The sequence below is a fragment of the Equus asinus genome, chromosome 19, assembly GCF_041296235.1.
Source record: "Equus asinus isolate D_3611 breed Donkey chromosome 19, EquAss-T2T_v2, whole genome shotgun sequence".
Classification (NCBI taxonomy): domain Eukaryota; kingdom Metazoa; phylum Chordata; class Mammalia; order Perissodactyla; family Equidae; genus Equus; species Equus asinus.
Window position 1 is genome coordinate 8,230,300 of NC_091808.1, and position 25,126 is coordinate 8,255,425.

At 38.6% G+C, this 25,126-nt stretch overlaps 1 protein-coding gene across 12 annotated transcripts in view; it reads right to left on the reverse strand.

The window, feature by feature from the left end:
- Positions 1-25,126, reverse strand: part of GIGYF2 (GRB10 interacting GYF protein 2) — a 126,825-nt gene that overhangs the window by 19,721 nt on the left and 81,978 nt on the right. For all 12 annotated transcript variants that reach the window (XM_070489390.1, XM_070489383.1, XM_070489391.1 and 9 more), the window contains 8 exons: positions 20,672-20,838; positions 18,270-18,361; positions 16,848-16,955; positions 15,708-15,808; positions 13,870-13,970; positions 11,791-11,952; positions 10,436-10,594; positions 7,446-7,682 (listed from right to left, as the gene is read on the reverse strand). In XM_070489390.1, the coding sequence (XP_070345491.1) occupies positions 7,446-7,682; positions 10,436-10,594; positions 11,791-11,952; positions 13,870-13,970; positions 15,708-15,808; positions 16,848-16,955; positions 18,270-18,361; positions 20,672-20,838 (1,127 nt within the window). The remainder of the gene's footprint in view (positions 1-7,445; positions 7,683-10,435; positions 10,595-11,790; positions 11,953-13,869; positions 13,971-15,707; positions 15,809-16,847; positions 16,956-18,269; positions 18,362-20,671; positions 20,839-25,126) is intronic.

A 25,126-nucleotide genomic window follows, 5' to 3' on the forward strand; every position in this document is an offset into this window, starting at 1 on the left:
AATTCAGAGACTTTGTTGCTAACAGACTTGCCTTACAAGACATATTAAAGGAAGTTCTTCAGGCTGAAAGCAAGTGACCCCAGCAAGGAATGTGAATCCACAAAGAGCACCAATGAAAGTAATTACGTAATTATAAAAGATAGTAATACATGCATATTTCTTCTTTCTTCTCCTAACTGATTTTAAAAAGCAACTGTAGGGGCCGGCCCTGTGGCATAGTGGTTAAGTTCAGTGCGCTCTGCTTTGGTGGCCCGGGTTCACAGGTTCAGATCCCAGGCATGGACCTACACCACTCATCAGCCATGCTGTGGTGGCAACCCCCATATAAAGTTGAGGAAGACTGACACAGATGTTAACTCAGGGCTAGTCTTTGTCAAACAAAAAAAGAGGAAGATGGGCAACAGATGTTAGCTCAGAGCTGATCTTCCTCAGCAAAAAATTTAATGAAAAAGAAAAGCAACTGTATAAAACAATGTATATGTATTGTTGGGCCTATAACATATAGAAATCTAACATGTTTGCCATAAACAACACAATAGAGGTAAGTGGGAACAAAGCTGTACTGTGCTAAGTAAATGACTCTCTATGGTAACTTGAATCCACAGGGACAAATGAAGAGAAGTAGAAATGATAAAGTTACAGAATAAAAGCTATACGTATATATCGTTCTTTTTCTCTATATATAAAGTAACAGTGTGTTACTGTGTTTATAACACTTACAGATATAACATTATAACAAACTACAAAAACGGGGAAAAGAGAATAGAGCTGTAAGAGAGTAGTGTTTCTATGTCAAACTAGAATTAATTAAGAATAAATCTGAAGTTGATTCTCATAAGTTAAGATGTATATGATAAGCCCTACAGCAACTATTAAGGAAATAACTAAAAATAAATATATATAGATGAAAATCAGTAAAGAAATTAAAATGCTACATTAGAAAATACTTAATGTGGAAAAAAAAGAAGCAGTAAAGGAGGAATAGAGAAACAAAAAGGAGAGACATAAAAAACAAAGTAAAATGGCAGGCATAAATCCAACTATACCAATAATATTAAATGTGAATGGATTAAAGAATCCAATCAAAGGGCAGAAATTATCAGGCTAGATAAAAAAATAAGATCCACTTACATTGTCTACAAGAGACAATTTATATTCAAAGATATAAACAGATTGGAAGTAAAAAGATGGAAAAAGATACATCAGGCAAACAGCAACAATAAGAAAGCTAGAGTTGCTATACCATTACCAGACAAAACATACTTTAAAACAAAAAAAATGTTACTAGCGATAAAGAGAAATTTTATGACAATCCAGCAGGAAGATTTAACAATTATAAACTTATACGCACCTAATAACAGAGTACCAAAACACACGAAGAAAGGAACAGCAGAAATAAAGGAGACCTAGACAATTCAACAATAATACTTAAGACATGTCAATACTCTACTTTCAATAATGGACAAAACAACTTGTGGAAGATCAACAAGGAACTAGACGACCTGAACAAGACTATAAACCTACTAGACCTAACAGACATCTATAGAACACTCAACAAAAGTACAATATACATTCTTCTCAAATGAACATGGAACATTTGCCAAGACAGACCAAAAGAAAGTAAAACTGTATGCAAGAAGTAAACCTTCATGCTAAGACATAAAATCAACTTCAATAATTTATTGAAAAGAATAGAAATAATACAAAGTATGTTCTCTGATCACAACTGAATGAAACTAGAATGAGTAAAAGAAAGAAATTTTGGAAGCTCACAATAAGTGGAAACTAAAACACTTCCTAAATAACCAATGGGTCAAAGAGGAAATCAAAACTTATGGGTAGCAGCTAAAGCAATACTTACAGGGAAATTTATAATTGCAAATGCCTATACTGAGAAAAAGACAAATCTCAAATGAATAAACTTTCTACCTTAAGATACTTTAAAAAAAAAAAAGAGCAAACTGAAAGCAAGCAGAAGGAAAGAAAGAATAAAGATCAAAGAAAAGAAAAATAGAGGAAAAAAAATCACTGAAACCAAAAACTGGTTCTTTGGAAAGACCAACAAAATTGACTTAGCTTCATCATCCAAGAAAAAAGGAGAGAAGACTCAAATTACTACAATCAGAAATGAAATATGGACATCACTACTGATCTTATAGAAATAAAAAAGGAATACAAAGGAATAGTCTGAACAGTGGTTTGCCAATCAATTAGATAACCTAGATGAAAAAGACAGATTTCTATAAAGATACAAACTACCAAACTAACTCAAGAAGAAAGAGACAATCTAAATAGACCTGTAAGAAGTAAAGACAGTGATCAAAAAACTATCCATAAAGAAAAGTCCAGGCCCGGATGGCTTCACCACTGAATTCCACCATTTTAAAGAATAAAGAAGAAATAACACCAATTCTTTACAAACTCTTCCCCCAAAAAACAGAAGAGGAGGGAATATTCCCCAATTCATTCTTCAAGACCAGTATTATCCTGACTCCAAAAGCAAAGACATTACAAGAAGAGAGAGACGGGGGAAAAAAAACTACAGACCAGTATCTCTTATGGACACAAAAATCCTCACCAAATATTAGCAAACAAAATCCAGCAACATATACAAAAAGAATTATATACCAAGTAGGATTTAGCCCAGGAACCCAAAGTTGGCTTAACATCTGAAAATCAGTTAACATAATACACTATACAGATAGAATGAAAATAAAAACCATATAATCATCTCAATACACACAAAGCATTTAACAAATCCAACACCCTTTCCCAATAAAAATGCTCAACAAGGAAGAAATAGGGAAAAACCCTACAACTAACAAGAAATTTAATGGTGAAAGATTGAATGCCTACCCTCCACCCCAAGATCAGGAAAAAAACAAGGATATTCGCACTTGCCATTTCTATTAAACATTGTACTGAAGGTTCTAGCCAGGGCAAATAGGCAAGGAAAAGAAATAAAAGATTGGTAAGGAAGAAGTAAAACTACCTCAGTTTGTAGATGACCTGATCTTGCATACAGAAAATCCTAATAAATCCACTAAGAAACTATTAACTAACAAACCAGATCAGTAAGATTGCAAAATAAAAGCTCAATATAAAAAAAATTGTATATCCATACACTTCAACAATCTGAAAATTTTGAAAACTCCATTTACAATAGCATCAAAAAGGAGAAAATACTCAAGAATAAATTCAACAAAAGAAGTACAAAAGTTATACTCTGAAAAGTGTATAACATTGAAAGAAATTCAAGAAGATCTAAATAAATAGAAAAAATATCTGATATTTATGGATCAAAAGACTTAATGTTGTTAAGATGGCAAAACTCCCCAAACTGATCTACAGAATCAACGCAATCCCTACCTGAATCCCAGCTGGCTGATTTGCAGAAACTGACAAGCTCATTCTAAAATTAATATGGAATTGAAACAGACCCAGAATAGCTGAAACAATATGCAAATAAAAAAGAACAAAGTTGGAAGACTCATATTTCCTGATTTCAAAACTTACTACAAAGCAACAGTAATATCAAGACAGAGTGTTAATGGTATAATGAAAGACATAGGGAGCATTTGAATAGAATTCAGAGTCCAGAAATGAACCCATATGTCTCTGGTGAATTGATTTTCAACAAGAGTCCCACGGTCATTCAATGGACAAAGAAGAGTCTTTTCAACAAATGGTGCTAGGACAACTGGATAGTCTCATGCAAAAGAATGAAGTCCAACCTTTAACTCACACAATTTATAAAAATTAATTCAAGGGGCTGGCCCCGTGGCCGAGTGGTTAAGTTCGCGCGCTCCGCTGCAGGCAGCCCAGTGTTTCGTCGGTTCGAATCCTGGGCGCGGACATGGCACTGCTCGTCAGACCACGCTGAGGCAGCGTCCCACATGCCACAACTAGAGGAACCCACAACGAAGAATACACAACTATGTACCGGGGGGCTTTGGGGAGAAAAAGGGAAAAATAAAATCTTTAAAAAAAAAAAAAAAAAATTAATTCAAAATGGATCAAAGACCTAAATGTAACAGCTAAAACTACAAAAGTCTGAGAAGAAAACATAGGAGTTAATCTTCATGACCTCCGATTTGGCAATGAATTCTTAGGCCTGACAGCAAAAATACAAGCAATAAAAGAAAAAATAGATAAATTAGACTATCAAAATTAAAAAGTTTTGTGTATCAAAGGATACTATCAAAGAAGTGAAAAGACAACCCAAATAAGAGGAGAAAATATTCTTAAATCATACATCTGATAAGGGACTTATATCCAGAATATATAAGGAATTCTTACAATTCAATAATAAAAGGACAAATAACACAGTTGAAAAATAGCCCAAGGATCTGAATAGACATTTCTCCACAGAAGATATACAAACGACCAATAAACACATGAAAAGATACCCCACATCATCAGTGATCAGGGAAATAGAAACCAAAACCACAAGGAGGTATCACTTCACACCTACTAGGACGGCTATAATCAAAAAGTCAGATAATAAAGGTTGATGAGGATGTGAAGAAACCTGAACTCTTATACATTAAACATAAAACGGTGCAGCCACTTTGGAAAAAGCCTAGCAGTTCCTCAAACCCTTAAACACATAGTTATCATATGACCCAGAAATTCCACTCTTAGGTACATACATCCACATATAAAGGCCTGTATATGAATATTTATAGCAGTAGTATACAGCCAAAAGGCAGAAATAGCTCAAATGTCCGTCAACTAATGAATGGATACACAAAACTTCACATATCCATACAACGGAGTATTATTCAGTCATAAAAGGAACGAAGGGCTGATACATGCTACAGCAATGAGTGACCCTTCGAAACACTACACTAAGTGAAAGCAGTCAGTCACAAAAGACCACTTATTATATGATTCCATTTATCTGAAATGTCTAGAATAGGCAAATCTATAAAGACAGAAAGTAGATTACGGCTATCTCACAGCTGGGGAAACTAGGGGGTAGGGTGTGACAGCTAAAAGGGGTTTTTTTTGCAGGGGGTGTGGGTAATGAAAACATTCTAAAATCCACTGTGTTGAGATAGCTGCGCATGTGTGTGAATATACTAAAAGCCACTGAAGTGTATACCTTAACTGGTTGGATTGTATGGTATGTGAACTATATCTCAATAAAGCTGTCTTAAAAAAACTTGCTTTTTCTCACGAGAGCTTTTAGCAATTCCTCATAACCATCTTGAGTTCTTTATTTTCATTCAGAATGTTTATCTATAAAATATCTTTACAGTTTTTATTGGAGAATAAGATTGAGGCCAAAACCAGACACGCGAAAGACAGAGACCAAAAACTTAGAGATCTGGAAGTTTCCCATGCCTTTGTCTTCCCCCTTTAGCCCCATATTCTGATCAGTCACCATATCCTGTGATGTGGCCTCTTATGAAAGTCTTCTGACAGCGTCTTCAGGGCCCTGGAGCCACAGACACATGAGTTCTAATACATGGCTCTGCTATCAACTCTCAGCTGGACCCCAGGCAGCGACTCAGCTTCTTAACGTTTCTCCTCGCTAAAACACAGGTAGCCACCTAAGCTTTGTAAGGACGGTTGTGAAGAAGAAATGATGTAACATATGGAAGCTGTTGAGCATAGTGTTTAACACAAAGCAAGCAATCAATAGTGGTGCCTCCAACTCCTTTCCAATCCCACCATCACTAGGCCTAGATCATGCCTTTCTCTTCCTAGCCTGGACAACTCCATCAGTCCCCTCTCAACTGGTCCGCTGACCTCCACTTTTTTCCTTTCAAGTCCATCTTCCATCTTAGCTCTCAAAGTGACTTATATGCTCCTACAAATCTGAGGGTGCTATTTCCTAGCTGAAAATATTTCAGTGGCCTACTCTATTTTGCATACCTCTTTAAGTCCTAATTCTTTTTCTTTTTTTTTTTGCTGAGGAAGATTCACCCTGAGCTAACATCTGTGCCCATCTTCCTCTATTTTGCAGTATGTGGGCTGCCAGCACAGCATGGCAGCTAAGAGAGCAGCCACTAAGAGAACCAAACCTGGGCCGCTGAAGCAGAACACGCTGGACTTAACCACTAGGCCACTGGGGCTGGCCCAAGTCCTAATTCTTTAATAAGGTATATACAGCCCATGGTGATATGGACCCTGCCCACACCTATCTCACACCTCACTCTCCAGCAACAGTAACCTGTTGTATCAACTCCCCCAGAGCACGGTGTTTCTTAACTTCATTCCCCTGCCTCACCCTATGTCTCCTGTCTCATAAAGTCCCTCCATTCTCCAAAAACTGCCTGCTTGGCTTTTTCTTTTTTTAAATTTTCCCTCCCCAATGACTCAATTTAGAAGCTATCTTTTTTCAGGAAGCCTTTCCAAACTTTCCAGGTGGACAGTGGTTCTCACGTTTTAGCCAGCACTGGAATCCCCTGGAAGGCTTGTTCAAACACAGACTGCTGGGTCCCACTCTCAAGAGATCTGATTCAGTAGGTCTGGGTTGGGACCCGAGAATTTGCATTCCTAACAAATTCTCAGGTGATCACACCCTGAGAACTACTGCCCAATACCACCTCTCTCACCACATGCACCACACTGTATTCTAAGTTCCTGCTTCTATGTCTTTATCACGTGAGCTCCCTCAACACAGGGGACACAAAGTCTTATGGCTAACCACAGCCCCCATGTGAAGTTAGGCAGACCCTGCCAATAATCTGCTCCTCCCTTCCCAGGTACTCCAATTTCATCAACAGTTCCACTACTTTCCCAGTCACTGAAGGCTTACTATCTAGGAGGCATCCCAGCTTCTGCTTTTGTCCCTCAGATCCAGACTGTCACTAAGTCTTGCTGATTGCTATGAAGCCAATTCTCTCCCTCTGGCCTTCCTATTCATTCTCACCACCACCATCATACTCTCTTTACTGGTCTCCCAGCCTTCACTTTCTACTTATTTCAAATAATGCTCTGAATCCTCCTAAAACAACACTTTGCATTAATCACCTCAATCCAGCTTTCAATAAACCCCCCCAGTCGGCTGTGTGCCAAGTCCTGTATGGCATTTCCCATTTACACATCCAAATGTTTCCATCTCTGGCTTTCGTTAGTCCGTGAGCTCTCTGAGGACAGCTGCCTTGTCTCATTTCCCTCGTCTCAGCAGTGCTGAAGTGGCACAGAAGAGGCATTCCAGTTTACTGAGCTGCACAAAATTTATGAATCAAAGAGATTTACTTGGTTTTGCCTGCATCACTGCTCATGTCCTACCTTCTTTATTTATTCTCCTCTTGTTTAAATGCCTAACACAAAGTACATTCACCATATTATACTTGGTTGATCAAACCAACCATAGCAGTAACATTTAACAATAAGAAAAGTACACTGTTTTGCTGCTACTCGTCCTGCCAGCATCTAGCTAGCTAAGAAACATCAGCAAGTAGTTCCTCTGGGCAGTGTCCAGGCTTTACCTTCATCTGTGCCAGCTGCTGCTGCTGCTGCTGCTGCTGCAGCCTCCGAAGAGCCTCCTGCTGCTGCTGCCTCTGCCGCATTAACTCCTTCTGCCGCTGCAGCTCCAGCTCTTTCCTCTTCCGCTCCTCCTCCTCATGCCGGAGTCTGGCTGCCTCCTCTTCCATTCGCAGCCGGTTCTCCTCTAACCGACGCTGGGCTTCTTCCTCTTCCCGGGCCCATTTTGCAGCCTCCTCTTCCTTCCCAGAAGGAAAAGTAAGAGAGAATAAAACTTGTGTTTCAAAAAAAAAGCAAACCTGAATCACTTTTGAAGGTTTCTGTCAAAAAGCTATGGAAGTGACAGAAAAAGCAAAAAGCCTAGCAAGCTTAAGGATAAAATTTTAATTTGCAAATTTCTACATAAAAGGAATGCCACTTTGAACATCTGTGGAAAGTACTGATCTCTAAGAGATCACCACCAACTGCAGTCAAGTCTCCAGAAACTGCTCAAACACTGAGGCAGAGCAGACCTTTCGGGATGCTGAGTATAGGGAGTTGTCAGGATCTTGTCAGGATACTGATGACCAGAAAACCCTCAGCCAGTTCTGGACCAAAGCAACTTCACAAGACCACTTAATCCCATCCTTGGCTCTCACCCCTTGCGGCCCACAGGCCCCTGGGAAGATCTCTCCTCGACCATCCTGCACCCCTCCACTACTTTTTCCCATACCCTGGTTCATTTTCCTTCTGCTTCCCTCGCTCAAAACCATTCCACTGTGTCCTCTGGAACTCTCCTCACCTTCTGTCGCAAAGTCGTATACCCCACCTGCAACGCTCTGTCTTTTCCAGATAGTACATTCCCCTTCATTCTCCAGAACTCAGGGCAGATGTCAGCCACTCTACGAGGACTTCCCTGGCCTTCAGAGGTACACTTCCCCTATACCTTTTGATTATGCCTTGTCCTCCTCTCTCCATTTGCTCCCAGCCCATCTGTGGCAGCAACTGTTTCTACCGATCCAGCAACCATTCCTTTCAGGCTTCTTCCTTGCAGACAGAGCCTCCTATCACATCAGAGGTTTAAAATGACACATTTTGCTTTTTAAGCTTCCAACGTAACTGGGAACACCTGATTTAGGTTCTGATTTAGGCCAGAGGGATGCTTCCAGAAAAGATACTCTTCCCAGACAAAAGGAAAGAAGTGTAAGAAAAGGGCAACTCCCTTTTTGGAGGAAGTTGTACAAGGGTATGGTATCTGAAATTTCTAACCATGAAGTGAAAACTCTGAACTCAAAAATCAACACACCAAGAGATGGTAGAGCAGAACTGTGCAAAGGACCTGGATCCTTACGACATCGTGGAGTCACTGAGGTCGTGCATAACTGCCTTAACTTCCAGACCTCCTTGATATGTGAGGCAATGAGGTTATCTATTGTTAAAGCCACTCTAAGGTGCGTATTTTGATTTTTCAGCTGCAAGTATCCTAACTGTGATATTTATTTCCTGTATAATCATCACCCACACAGTCCGTGAGCTTCTTGAGGACTGAAACAATTACTTAAAAGTTTTTTTGTACTCCACCAGGAAACAAGCACAGTAACTGGCATACAGTACATTAAGTAAATAATATTAACTGTCACATGAATAAACCAAAGAATGAATCAGTACACAGTCTAACCTGGAAGCTTTCTACCTCTAACAGAATTTAGGGGCTAGCCCTGGTGGCCTAAGTTCGGTTCCTGGGTAGAGACCTACACCATCTGTCTGTCAGTGGCGATGCTGTGGAGGCTCACATACAAAAAAGAGGAAGACTGGCAGCAGACCTTAGCTCACGGTGAAACTGCCTCAGCAAAAAGCAAAAAACAGAAGAATTTATGAATCAAAGAGATTCAATTAAGAACTTAGGCAAAAGCAGGTAAACTCCAGCTTTGTGTCAATCTAACCAACAAACAAAAATCTGCATCCGTTAAGTGTGGAGTGCACATAGTGACTTCCTCCCAAAGAGTGGCATATAGGGGAAGACAATAACCTTACAGTGGAGAAACCTGATGAGCACTAGTGCAGCCTGGGGAGCAAGTCCACATCAGCAGTCACAAATCATGCTGGGAACGTGTACTCGATAGAACATGAGGAAAATGGCACTCTGTCGTCTTCCATTCAAAAACCTATAACTCCAGTCTAATCACGAGGAAAACTTCAGACGAATTTCAGTAGAGGGTTACCCTACAATATACTGACCAGTATTCCTTAAAATGGTCAAAGTCATCAAAATCAAGGAAAGTCTCAGAAGTTTCTCACAGCCAAGAAGCAGCTAAGGAGACATGACAACTAAATCTAATATTTTGAATGGGGTTCTGGAACAGAAAAAGGGCATTAGGGAAAAAGTGAGGGACTGTCAAGGAACTATGGGCTTTAGTTAATGATAATGCATCAATACTGGTCTATCTAACAAATGTACCACACTAATGTAAGACCACAATAGGGGAAATTGTACTATTATCCCAATTTTTCTGGAAATCTAATACTCTTCTAAAAGTAAAGTCTACTAATAAAAAAGTCTATCTATGTTCTTAAACATTAAAATTAAATGCTTTTGGGGTTCTGGCTGCCTGTAATGGCAGAATGGAACTAGCGGTGACTGTTGCATAGCTTTGTGAATTTATTAAGCAGCCCTGAATTGTGCACTTTAAAAAAGTGAATTGGGGAGTACCCTCAGGCAAAAAGTTGTCAATTTGCAGATGTCACATTTGGCTTTTTAAGGGTAGGCCTTCGATTTCTCTCTGGTGTTCTGTTTTTTCGTTTGTTTTGCTTCTTTCATATTTTTAGACTTTATAATTACATGTGCAACAGTTATTACAAAAGTAGTAAGAATTAGTTAAATCTCTTTTGGTAATTTTCAGCAACCTGAAAAAGTTTTAGATAGGCTATCCTACACCTATCCTAATACCCTAACACTTTTCCAATCATTAACTTCTAGGTTCAAAGAAGGAATGAGGAGAGGAAACCATGTGGTCACCTGCTGGCGTAACAATTCTTCCTGCTTCCGCCTTTCTTCCTCTTCTCTTCTCCTCTCCTCTAGTCTTCTAAGAGCTTCTTCTTGCTGTTGTCTTTCTTCTTCTTCTCGCTGTCGCCTTAATGCAATTTCTTGCTCCCTCTGGCGTCGCAAAGCCTCTTCCTAAATTAAAGAAAGGGTGTGTGTGTGTGTGTGTGTGTGTGAGAGAGAAACCCTGGGTTTCAATTACATTACATCATAATTTAAAAAGGAACAGGCCACGTGCTAAGACTCTCTTAACAGTAAATATAAAAAGTATATAAGCAGGATACAGAGCAAAAAGTATGCATGTGAGCCAGGGGGTAGACACATTAAGAGTTAAAATAACTTGTATTTGAAGTATGAGTAGTTAAATTGCACTACACTGTGAAGTCTATCCTGGTTGCTATGTTAGCTACATCATTTACTGAAACCCTAGAAAAGGCTACGTTAGGACTCAGGCTTTGGTTTCTCCATTGGTACCATTAGCCCCTATTTTTTAATCAACTGAGAACCTAAGGCATAGAGGCCAAATCAACACAGGCACCAAAAATGCCTGGTGAGGCAGGAATAAGTTCTCCAGTCAGATGTACTGAGTAAAGCTTTGTGTCCTAGAACACATTCTGAAGAATAAAAGTCCCACAGATATTAAGTATGCAGAAAAGGGTGCCACTGTCAAAATAATTCAGGAAATACTGAGCAACACAGAATGAACAGATTTCCTTGCTGCAACACTTCTTAGAGCCCTTACATGCTAATGTAAAGTACGACTAAGACATATTAGTCCTTCTAATCTAATCTCGGCATGGACCTTTTTGTTTTTCACAAAGTACCCCTGTGGCCAACAAGTAGGAAATGTGAGGTAAAGGCTAGACTTTAGGCTTTTAGAGTGATTCAATCAGGATCTTTAAAAATCTCAGTATAAAAATGGGCCAAGCACATGAATAGAGAATTTCCTAAAAAGAAATACAAATGGGCAAAAAATATGAAAAATATTCAACGTCACTGGTTACAAACACTTAAGCAAAGACTTAATTACTTCTGAAATCTAACTGGTTTATGAAACACCAGGAAATAAGCAAAAAAAAATCAATTCCAGTGATTTGCTAGGACTGAAGAGCATCCCTCCAGCGGGTGTTAGCAGATAACAGACATTTTTTCTAAAGGGAAGTGAGTCTCCTAAAATTCTAACCTAATCCCAATCCTGCTGTTAGCTCCCTGTCAGCCTCAGGAAAAGCATCTCCCAGATAGCTATGGCCTAAGAAATGATGGGAGTGAGCAAGATACCCTGCAGGGCCTCCTCGACACTAATCCTACGGTGGGAGCTCTCAGAGGTATACCTGTTTCCTACGGGCAAGCTCTTCTTCCTCCCGCCTTTTCCTTTCTTCCTCCTGCTGTCTCCGAAGAATTTCCTCCTGTTGTCTCCGGAGTTCCTCTTGCCTCTTTCGCTCCTCCTCTTCCCGTTTTGCCCTCATTTCTGCCTCTCTTCTCTCCTGCTCCAGCTGTGATTACACAAGAGGACTCTTAGAAACTTGAAGCCAAGCACAGGAACACTCCAACATCACTACCCAGTACAGTGAGGAGAAGCTAAATGTGCAGACGCTACCATTCACCCAGCTACTGGTACTGCAAATGGGTGGTAAAACCTCTGTGAGAGCTGTGAGCTCTGATACGTCCCAATAATAATCACAACTTTAACGCTCTTCTAAGTTGAATGCACTCACCCCGCTTTTACCGACCTCCTCTCTCCACATTACCACTATACCACATCTCCTCGATGTGGGAGAAAAAGTGGCCAATATGAGACTAATATACGAATTCTTTTGGGGTGGCATCTCTTTGCTCAGCCCTACAAAGGATTTTCTGACTGAAGATCTAACAGTGAGTCTCTAAGATTTAACAGCAATGTTGTGAAGCTGCTAGTGTGAAGAATTATAGAATTCTTTAAAATTTGACGACCAACCACTTGACAAATTCTATCATGTATACTTCCTAAATACTAGTCAAATCCAGCACCTAGTCTCCAGTCCCACTGCCACAGGTATAGTTCAGGCCTTCACTTTCTCATCCACTTTCCTAAGAGTCTCTTATCTGGTTTCCCAGCACCCAGTTTTGCCCACATTCTCCAGCTCAACATCTAACCTCCACCAAAAAAATCACTCCCTGGCTTACATTTAACACCACCTTTCACCCAAAAAAGAAATCCTAACTCTTTAACATGACATGTGCAAGGATCCTAATGACTGGGCTGTCTCATCTTTAGCCTCTTCTCTCATCATTTATTGCTCAGCCACACCAAGGTTCCATGCCAGACCAAATTACTTAGCTGTTTCCTAAGCCAGTAGTTCTCGTACACTTCTGAGCCTTTAGAAGTGTTGTTTCCTTCAACAGCAATTTAATTTTCATCTCCTCCTACTCTGTCAACCCGAAACTCTTCAACTGGGCTAAATCCTACTATCCTTCACGTAAAATTAGTTCAGGTTGTACTGTTCATCTACAGTGTCATCTAATTCCTGATCCCTACCTCTCCTATCTGGGTAGCTGGGCCATGTACTTTCTTGACCAACCTGTAATTATAAGTGTTACTGTTTGTCATTCCCTGCCTCCAACACGCAGACACAAGACTGCAAGCTCTTATCTTTCATCATCTATGTGTTCCCAGCACAAAGCACTGGGGAATTAGAACACACTCAACAATCGTTTGAATTATGGTCTCTTAATTCCTTTATGGAGACAGACCCTGACCATCAACCCTTTCCACATTCTGGGCACTCTAAGGAGACTGTCACTACCTTAAGGGATAAGAATTTATTAAGTATAAAATAGGAACAAGATTCTCTCAAAGGCATGAGAACCCAGAAATCATTACAATGACGTCACGTGTTGACAAACATCCTCTTCTGGCAAGTACTAAAACCAAAATTCAAGACTCCTAGCTCTTCCAGAAGATGTGAATGGAACACAAGATAGAATATTAATGTTGGGCTTTTCAGTTGTATTTCTGAGGACATAAGAAATGTAAATAAACACCACTATAAAGATTCAGCATAGGAACTCAAGCCACAGATCAAGGGTCTAATAAGCAATGTAGTAGATATTTTCTTATGGTCTTAGTATTTGTAATAAGTGTTTCTAGCACGAACAACGTAACTAAAATGTACATGTGACCATGATCATTAATGTATCAACCAATCAATTTTAATTTAATTTAAACTTGTTAATTTTAATTCCATTTTGAGGTCTTTTTTGGAAGAAGAGGGCACAGTAAGGATAGAATATGAATGTGCTTACACCAACTAAGTAGCAGTAAATTAAAAGGAAAAAAAGTATAGCTAGCTAAAGAGAGAGACACATTACTAAACCACTGCCTGTGTCCTGCAGCTGGAAGGCATGCACTGCCGGGGAAGAGTGTTTCACACCTTTGCAGCTTTGGCCTTCTCCATCTGCTGAAGCTGTTCAAGGGCAGGTCCTGGGGTCGTGGTGTCAAGGGGAAGATCCCACACACTACCACCTTCCCAAACTGTAAGACAATGAGGAAAAAAAAGTGAGGGATGCCAGAGCTTACACACATGGTCACATATCCATAAGCATAACGAAAACAGCTGTTTCTCTGTCCCTGAACACGCTCCATCATATGCATCTGTTCAGCTTTTAAGTACACTCAACTGCCAGTGGGCTCTAAATTTATATCAATACCCTTCAACACATCTAGAAGGAAAAAAAAGTACCAGGCATTTATTGGGGAACTAATTTCATCCTCAAAAACCCCTGTAGGATATCTGTTCATATCCCCATTTTCACAGATGAACAGGCTAAGTGTCAGAGGTGGTTTTGCAACATTCCCAAGGTCACAAGGGAAACATATGGCCATGCCAGGATTTAAATCCCAGTACACTAGATCCCAAAGCCCACAGTATTTCCAGCAGCCACACAACCGCTCACTGCACACCACATGGAGAATGGGGTTAAGAGATGTATAGCTTTGACACTAGAGAGAACTAAGTGCTTACATAATATTGTGAATATATTAAACGCCACTAAATTGTTCATTTAAAAATGATTAATTTTATGTTATGTGAACAAAAGAGGAAGAGAGAAAAAGAAGTACAGATGGAGCTGAGGTGGCCCTGGAAAGGCCCACAGGTCTCACAAATGACAATGGTCCTGCTGACCAGAAAGGCCGCACAAGTTCAGATGTGGAAGTCAACAAACAGATAAAGACTTCTGAGTCTGTTTTCCTATTGCCAGAAAGGTTCGCCGGCACCACCTTTCAGAATTCTCTATTTCCTACATTCTTATTACAGTCTATTTGTGAACTGTAAGTTGTATAAAACCAATGGACTATTTGTAAATGAACTATAACCTGTCTGTATAAAACCAATGGACTATTTGACTTCATTACACCCAAAGAAACAGGTTGTTTAATACGGTCCTTAGGAATAGTTTCCAAAAAACTGGAGAGTATTTCAACACCCTTACTATAAATGGATACCAAGAGAAAATAAGGTGCACACAGCATGGAAAGTTGTCAAGGGAGGATCATCATTCCTTCTCCTGCCATAATCCCCAGGGTCAACGTTAGCAAGAGACCTACAGCCTGAACGGCTCAATGGCTCTAAGGAAAATCCATCAATGCCCATGGTTCCTGAGAATTTTCAACACCAACTCTAACCTCCTGTAAGAACTATCCACAGACAGTTCAAACTACCCACCTCTGCAGGTACCAGACCTTAAGAAACAGAAGTGCTCCAGCAATATCGAGACTTTTAAAAACTCCTAGCCCCAAATTTTCTAATTTGATGCAAAAATATCAGAGAATGAGGTAAGGTGCACACTTCAAAGCAGGCTTTTTTCTTCCCCAAAATTCTGGGTATCTGCAGTGTTAAGCTATATATCAACCTTTCACTCAAAAGAATAGATCGTCATTACTTATGTTTTTACTTATGCTTTTTTTCACCCTAGGAGAAGAGATCAAAACATTTAAAAGACTTTTCTACCTGATTAGAGCAACATCAAAACGAGAGACTGACTCAAATTCAAGAAATTTATCTACTAAATAATTTCTATCAAATCCTGAACAGTGTATTTTCAATAATACTTTCAATCTTTTGCTGGAGTCCATTAAAAAAATGGGACTTTTTGTTAATATTCAATACAAAATGGGTCAAAAAACTGATTTATTTTTTAAAAATTGAATGATAAAGTTATTAGAGTCTAAATCCTTGGAGCTACACTAATGTCCAATCCAAGTTCTCACCTGTAGGCTGCGAGGCTGGCGGCTGAAGCTCCCAGATAGAACCAGTATCTGGCACCGACACAGACCTAGTTACTGAGGGAATGACGTTCTGATCAGATATTCTGCAAAAGGGAAATAAAAAAATTAACTTGTTCTTGTCATTTGCAAAAATAGATAAAGAGGAATTTCTGGATTATCTGCAGGTTTTCCAGATTATTTGGCCAGAAAAGTTCTTCACTGTTTCAACTAAAACGTGATACTACCAAAGCATTTAGGAGAGGAACAAAGAGAGGCCCAATAATTGCACTTCTGGACTCAGTTTTAGCAAATATTGATTTCCAAATAATGGATATACAGCTGCCTCAAATAACGGATATACAGCTGTCTCAAAAAATCCAAAACATCTGAATAAGAGTCATGGAGGCAGCATGTTGTAACGCAAAAACCCACAGACTGTAAGTCGAAAAGTCTGCAATTTAGTTCTGTCACTTAAGTTTTCCATGTATTATGTCAACCAAGTCCTTCAGCCTCTCGGAATCCTGGTTTGCCCAACTGTAAAATGGAGACCTTACCACCGAACCTGCCTACCTCACAGGATGGGTTCTGGCTCAAAAGCGAAATGTAAAATGGTTCGGTGAAATTGGATGATAAAGTTTTTAAGAGAAGTGACTGATACCTTTCTCTAGGAGATACAACACATATTACCCTAAATGATAATCTGAAACAGCAGAAATTTAAGACTTCTCACATAATTTCCTTTTCCTTAGACCTACTCTAATGGCTTTTGGGTTCTAGAAAATTACAACCCTGTGTGGCACTGTTAATACCTTTCTGGTGATATCACAGGTAAAAATGAGATTACACTTCAAGACTATAATTTTTTTGTTGTTGGTTCCATAAGACTACACTACTTCTCAAGTGTTCTTAGTATATTCTTTGGTTATTATTCCAGATCTATCCTCTGAGTAAAAAGACCAAACAAATGCTTTACAAGCAGCTTAGTATTTTTAAAACTATATTCTGTTTTTACACACAACACACAGTTATGTGTTATGTGTGGGTATTCTGATACCAGAGTTCACACATTATACCAAAATTTCCTTTTCTTCTCTTTCTTTAATACACACACACAATGTGACACATCACAGAATGATCACCAACCTCATCTTTAGTGCCTGGAACTGTTGGAGAAGAAGTGCCAACTGTTGCTGCTGCTGAGAAGACAGGGCTGCTTTCTGTTGTTGAGCCAAAACCTGTGCATACTGTTGTCTTCAAAAAGTAAAATAAAGTGGTAACCTGTCTATCTGCATTTAGTTCATTTTACTGAGAGTGAAAGACAAAGTTCAGTCCACCACCCCCCAAAAACAATTCAAACAGCTATTTAAATATATTTTTATAATTCTTCATAATAATAGTCACACAGAAAATTCTATACTTCATTCTAGAAAGAACTGAACTTATAAATGACACGCTTCTGAGTGAAAGAGGACAGCCCAAAAGTCACAACATGTCAAAAACTGGCAAACTCCCTCAAGACAATAATAGTCTTTTATCAGAAAAGTGAAAAAAAAAAAGAAGCCCCACACATTCAAACTAATAGCTATTTCCACATGAAGCACCCTTTGCAAAAATAAAATCCCTTGTATAAAAACTCTCAATTTTATGTTTCAGCTTAGAAATTTGAGGTAAGATTTTCTTTAGTAGATCAGAGGTGGACAAATTTTTTTCTGTTAAGAGCCAGACAGTAAGTATTTCTGGCTTTGCAGGCCATACTCAACTACCACGCAATTCTGCCACTGTGATGCTAAAGCAGCCACAGATAACACACAAACAAGTGTGTTCCAATAAAATTCTGCTTACAAAAACACACAGCAGATTGGTTTGCCAATCTCTGCACCAGATAACAGCAAATCTTACTACTTCTACGAAAAGGACACACAACCTAAGTGACTCTTCATCACTCCACGCCACTACTAACAGCATAAACTTGTACTTCTTTCCTGCCCTCTCATCTATGTTCTTTGTGGCATTCAAAGCTGAGCCATTGAAGAGGCACTTAGTTCTTAAAATGTTTGCTGATTCTTGCTTTAGGAGCTAAAGAGCTTGCAAAATTATAGTTATGTCATCTTCTGCAAACTTCTGGTATTTGAGAAGTAAGACATGACCAAACTTAGAATGTATAGTGGTAACACGGCATTAGTTAGGTGACTGAGGTATCCTATAAACTTTCAGCTCTTGGGACAGCCTGGTGGCACAGCGGTTAATTGCGCACGTTCCACTTCAGCGGCCTGGGGTTCACCGGTTCGGATCCCGGGTGCGGACATGGTACTGCTTGGCAAAAGCCATGCTGTGGTAGGCGTCCCACATATAAAGGAGAGGAAGATGGGCACGGATGTTAGCTCAGGGCCAGTCTTCCCCAGCAAAAAGAGGAGGGTTGGTGGCAGATGTTAGCTCAGGGCTAATCTTCCTCAAAAAAAAACAAAAACTTTGAGCTCTCCGGTGTAAAAGATGAAAGCTGGGAGCAGATTATTTCTAAAGGCCCTCTTGGTGCTGCAGTACACCCTACTGCATTACTGCTCTTACTGTATTAGGAACTGCTGGTACTGGAGGTGCTGCATCTGGTACAATGCCGTGAGTTCCTGCTGCCTGGTCAGTCGTTCCTGGTCCAACTCTCCCTGGGAGTAAGGGGTAGGGGAAAAAATATCACTGAATAAATTGCAAAGAGCCTAAAAGCCATTTAGTACGTACATTTGAAAGCAAAATGAATCCCAGAGCTTCACATCCCACTCCACCTCTATGCCAAAATGCTTAACTATAAAACCTCAGTCATCTTTAAAAACTAAATGGTGCCATCTAATGGAAAAAGGGGGTGTCTGCATTATAAGAGACTCCCTAAGGTGGGAAAGGGTCCTCATCTTAGCTGCTGTTCTCCCCTCCTGCCCTTAAAGCTGAATTGTTGTACTATATTCCAGAGTTGTTATGGTAACTGAAACAATGTATAATTCTCCTAATATTAAAAGTGATTTATAAATTTGGTTATCATGTAGAAATAAGAGAAATGGAACAAAACAGAGGAGTAAAATTATCTAAAGGTTAAAAGAAATGTTATGGTAAGAATTTTATAATGGTACATAATGAATACAGGGAGCAAGCCTATGTCTTCTTAAAGATGATGAAAAATTTTAAATTTATCAGAATATAAAAGAACTTTGAAAACTAAAACTCTTTACCCCAAAATTAGGTGTTTCTATTGCTATTAATACATCGTGAGTTATAAAAAATAAGCTGTAGTAACACCCTGCTTTTTAGCTTATCTTTCAAATAACATGGCTGGAATTTAAATTTTAAAAAGCTGAAAGTGGGAAAAAGAATGAAATGTGAACTGTAAGATAGAACGAAAAGCGTAAGGGTGACATAGACTAAACTTAGGTAAATCATTAGTGAATAGTTTATCTGTTCATTGTACACTGATTACAGTTTGGAATAAAACATTTCATATGCAATTTCTTGGGGTGGGCATCATCTGAAATTCAGGGATATTTTTCATGCTCATTAAATATTAGAGGATATAGAAGCTACACTAGCTTAATGTAAAATTTCTACATGAAGACCCAGGTTTCAAGATATATTCATCATCAAGGTGAACTCTCTTATCAGTGCTATTCAGGGCAAAGGCAACAGCTGACAAGAAGCAGAGCTTCCCATGGTTTTTCCCCTTAGGCGGGTCTGATTGAGGCTCAGCCCCAACAAGCGGACTAGAGTAAGCATGCCACACTCCCAAATGATAAACTTGCAGCTCTGAAACATGCAAGATAAAAATTCATCCCAATTTCAGAAAAGTGAAATAAGGCTCAAAGTTGGTATGTAAGTTAAATTTACATACCATAATACACAGTATAACTCTTCTTTGGATTTATGAAAGAAACGTCAGAAATAATTCCCGTCACCTAGGAATCTTCACTGCTCTCTGGACTATAGGAGGTCTCAATCTATCAGTGGATTGCGAAATCAATTACTGGGTCAAGACCAACATTTACATGTTTAAAAGAAAAGAAACTCAACAGAAGATATGTGCATGGCACAAAATGTTTTGTGAAACTTGTTTCACATATATAGAGAGCACGCTATGAATGTACAGAGTAGTGATGTAAAATTCATTTTTCTTTACTATGAGTCATGGTCAAAAACGTTTGACTGCCTCTGTTCTCACCTATGAACTTCCCTGACTACAGAGGTTGTGTCTTATCTTCATCTCATAAAAACCTACCACAAGGCCTGGCATGGGCCCTTGGTACATGGTTGATGAATAAACCAGTGGTGGATGTTACTGTAGAAATCCAGTGTTCACACTAAAGGTTTCTGACTATCGCCACTTTCAACTCTGGCCAGCCACCAGCCACCCCACCCTGGAGAAGGAAAAGTGAGGCACAGATCAGAAGCCCTCCAAAACTCTACAGGGAGAGGCCCAGGAGCAGCTGCAAGGAGTGAGACAGTAACATCTGCTTAAGGTAAACCTCAAATTTAGGAGCTTTATGAGTCAGAAAGCGAGAGGCAAATGGAGGGAGGGTAGGGCGGAGAATGTGCATTCTCACAAGAGGCAGTAAGGTCCACTAAGTCAACAGTGTTGAAGCACAGCAGATAAAGGTGAAAGCTCTGATATGAACTTAGAGAGGTAAGGTGCCAGAACATGCAGGACCAGGTAAGACGCTGTTCTTCATTCTGCAGCTGCTGGAGAGCCACTGAAGGATTCTGTTTCTTCAGAGTGTGTGAGCTTGTGAAGAGGACGGGCACAGGTATTTAAGTTTTGAAAAAATCATTATAGCTAGGTATGCAGTCTCCTATTCAGACTTCCCATTGCCATTTCAATTACTTTCAAAGAACTACAGTTTCTCCCTGACTAGATGTAACACCTGGGTTGTGTATACAAAGAGGAGCAAGCGCTTCTGCATCCAGCATGTGTTCTGGGTGAGCTGTAAAGTACTTACCATGTGAGGAGGGGGAGCTGGACCAGGAGAAAAGGGAACCCTTCCCCACATCTTCATGATGTCACCAAGAGGTTGGAAGCTTTCATCACATGCTCTCTTCACCAATAAAGACATAGTAAAATAGCCCGCCTGAAACCACTCAGCCATCTCCTGATTATTGAAGGGACCTATAATAATACCAATTAGACAGAAAGGCAATAAGAATCCTTTCAGGCTAAAGAGGAAAAATATATTTCCTGGGTCTGATCCTCATCCAGAGGTAACAATTTGTTTCAAGTGGCAGCTATCATATATTTTGTACGACATCTTAATTTAATTCATCTCTAAAGGTGGTGAAAAGGCTTCTAACTAATAAAGCATAACTTTTTTTTTTTAAGGAAGATTAGCCCTGAGCTGACAACTGCTGCCAATCCCCTTTTTTGCTGAGAAAGACTGGCTCTGAGCTGACATCGGTGCCCATCTCCCTCTACTTTATACGTGGTACGCCTGCCACAGCATGGCTTGACAAGCGGTGCATAGGTCTGCGCCCGGGATCCAAACCGGCAAACCCCAGGCTGCTGAAGCGGAACATGCAAACTTAACCACTGCACCACCAGACCAGCCCCAGAAACAATTTTGAAATAAGCCTTATATATACACATCCCAAATTCTTAGCAGTGCTTTTATCATTTTAAGGAGCCTAACTGTCTCCACTTCACTCAATCTCTACAATTCACTTGTCAGAAAAGTATAATGAAACTGAAAAGAGGTAGTATTTGTTAGACTTTATATCACTTAAGCATAGAGAATATAAACATGCAGGGCTGAATATGCTCTTCTCTAATTTTCATTTTCTGCCAGAGATTATTGAAGTTTAGGCAAAATATAAATAATAATCAGTTAAATTAAGACAAATTATAATTTATTTATCTAGGTAAAACTAAATCTGGCCTTGGTAGGGGGGTAAAAACTAACATTCTTTAGATGCTTTACAATAGAAAATAAATATTTTATACATAAAATTAACAAACAAACTCTCATCAATAACAATTCATTCATTCAGCAAATATTTACTGAACACCAATGGTATGCGTCCAGACAGTGGGGATACAGCAGCAAACAAAACAAAGCCCTGGAACTTCTACTTCAAAGAAGATGGAGTAGATGTCCTTTTCCCTGCTTCTCCTGCTAAATACAACTAAAAATGCTGGCCAATATATATAAAACAAACAAAAGAAGACTCAGAAAGGTGGAGAAGGTAGACTGACTAGGGGCCTTGGGGCCTGAGGAATCACATGGTGGTGAATTCCCTGGGTTTTCATTTTACCTCATATATCCCAGATCTGGAGCTGAAAAAGCCAGCAACAAGAAACATGACCCAATATATACAATTAAAAGCATGACCCAACTACATGCTGTCTACAAGAAAGTCTCTTCAAATCTAACAATGCAGGCAGGTTCAAAGTCAAAGGACAGAAAAAGATGTACCATGAAAATATTAACCAAAAGAAAGCTAGAGTGGCTGCATTAATATTTGATAAAGTAGACTTCAGAGCAAGGAAAGTTACCAGAGACAGAGAGCTATATTATATAATAATAAAGGATCAGTCCACCAACAAGACATAGCAACCATAAAAGTGTATGCACCAAACAACAAAGCTGCAAAATATGGGAAGCAAAATCTGATAGCTGAAAAGAGAAACAGACAAATCCACAATTATAGTTGAAGACTTCAACACTCCTCTCTCAACAATCGATAGAACAACCAGACAGAAAATCAGCAAGATTATAAACCTCAACACCACCATCAACCAACAAGAGCTAATTGATATTTATAACACTCAAAAGACACATTCTTTTCAAGCACTCACAGAACTGAGAGCAAAACAGAATCTAATCTGGGCCATAATAAATCTCACTAAGTTTTTAAAAATTGAAATCATACATAGCATGTTCTTCAACCACAAAAGAATCAAACAGAAATCATACACAGAAAGATATCAGAAAAATTTCCAAACACTTGGAAACTAAACAATACACTTCTAAATAATCCTGGGTAAAAGTGGATGAATGAAAATACTTATATCAAAAATTTGTGGTACACAAAGAAGTGCTGAGAGAGAAATTTACAGTATTAAATTACATTAGAAAAAAGGAAAAGTCTCAAATCAATAATATAAGCTCTCACCTCAAAAACCTAAAAAAAGCAAAATAAGCCCCAAGAAGCAGATGATAAAGACAAGAAACCAATGAAACCGAAAACAAAAGTAGTCAAAAAAACCAATGAAACAAAGCTGAATCTTTGAAAAGACTGGTAAAATTAACAAATCTCCAGCAAAACTGATAAAGAGAAAAAGAGACATGAACAAATTACCAATAACAGGAATGAAATGGGGGATTATCACTACAGAACCTTCAGATATCAAAAACATAAGAAGGGAATACTTTTATCAAAAAGATAAGGGAAAACTATCAAAAAAGATTAAAAGGAAATATTCCATACACATAAATTTGACATCTTAGATGAAATGGATCAATTCATCAAAAAACAGAAAACTACCACAATTCACCCATATTAAATAGGTAATTTAAACAGCCCTGTAACTATTAAGGATATTGAATTTGTAACTTTAAAATTCTCAAAAAGAAGTCTCTAGAGGGTTTCACTGGAGAACTCTGCCAAACATTTAAAGAACTGACACCAATTCTAAACAATCTTTTCCAGAAAATAGAAGGGGAGAGAATAATTCCCATTTTATTTTATAAAGCTATTATTACCCTGATACCAAAAACCAGATAGAATACCAAAAAAAACAAAACAAAACAACACAACATTCCTCATGAATATAGATACAAAAATCCTTAACAAAATATTACCAAATAGAATTCAGCAATATATAGAAAGAAGTATACATCATGATCTATCGGAGTTTATTACAGAATGCAAAGCTGGTTCAATACTCAAAAACCAATCAATGTAATCCACCATATTAAGTGGCTAAAGAAGAAAAATCATATGATCACATCAACAGATGCAGAAAAAGCATTTGAAAAAATCCAATATCCAATCAGAGAAACTCTCAAAAAACAGGGTACTTCCTCACCTTGATAAATAGCATCTACAAAAACCTAGCAGCTAAAATTACACTTCATTATTAAAGACTGAATGTGTTCCTCCTAAGATAGAAACAGAGAAAACAAAGCAAGTCTGTCTGCTCTCACTCCTCTTTATTCAACACAGTGTTGGAATATACAATAAGGCAACAAAAAGAAAGAAAAGGAATACAGATAGGAAATGAAAAAATAAAACTGTCCCTATTTGAAGATGACAATAATGTCTACCTAGAAAATCCTATGAAACCTAACAAAAAACAAAGAAAACTCCTAGAACCAATGAGTTCAGCAAGGTCACAGAGTAAAGACAAATATCTGAACTTCAATTCTATATACTAGTAATGAATGCACAGACACTGAAAATAAAATTTACAATTGCTCAAAAACAAAAACCCAAATACTTAGGTTTAAATCTAATAAAATATGTGTAGAGTCTATGCTGAAAACGATACAGCGCTGAGAAAAAAAAACAAAGATCTAAGTAAACTGAGAGACATATCATGTTCATGGATTGGAAAACAACATGGGAAAGAGGTCAATTCTCTTCAAAACAATATAAAGGTTTAACATAATTCCTATTAAAATCTCAGCAAGAGTTTTGGTAAATATAGACAAGATTATTCTAAAATTTGTATGATTTTCAAGGAATTAGAAAAACTAAAAACTATTTTGAAAAAAATATGAACAGAGATAAATCCTTCTACCCCATGTCAAGACTTCTTATATAGCTACAGTAATCAAGACTGTGTGGTATTGGTGGAGAGACAGACACATAGATCGATGGAAGAGAATAAAGAATCCAGAAACAGACCAACACAAATATGCTCAGTTGAATTTTGACTAAGGTGCAAAAGCAAGTCAAAGGAAGAAACAGAGTCTTTTCAACAAAAGGTCCCAGAGCAACTGGACATCCACGGGCAAAAAAATATACCGACATAAGTCCCACACCTTAGAGAAAAATCAACTCAAAATGGATCACAGAATTGCGTGTCAAACACAAAAATAAATTTTTTTTGGAAAAAACATAGCAAAAAAATCTTTGGGGGCTGGTCCAGTGGTGTAGCGGTTAACTTCACGAGCTCTGCTTTGGTGGCCTGGGGTTCACTGGTTCAGATCCTGGGCGTGGACCTACACACCGCTCAAGCCATGCTGTGGCAGCACCCCACATAGAAGAACTAGAAGAACTTACAACTATGTACTAGGGTTTTGGGGAGAAAAAAAAAAGACAAAGATTGGCAACAGACATTAGCTCAGTGTCAATCTACCTCACCAAAAAAGTATACCTTTAAAAAAACAACAAAAAAAATATCTTTGGGATCTGAAGCTAGGCAAAGAGTTCCTCTTAGACTTAATACCAAAAGT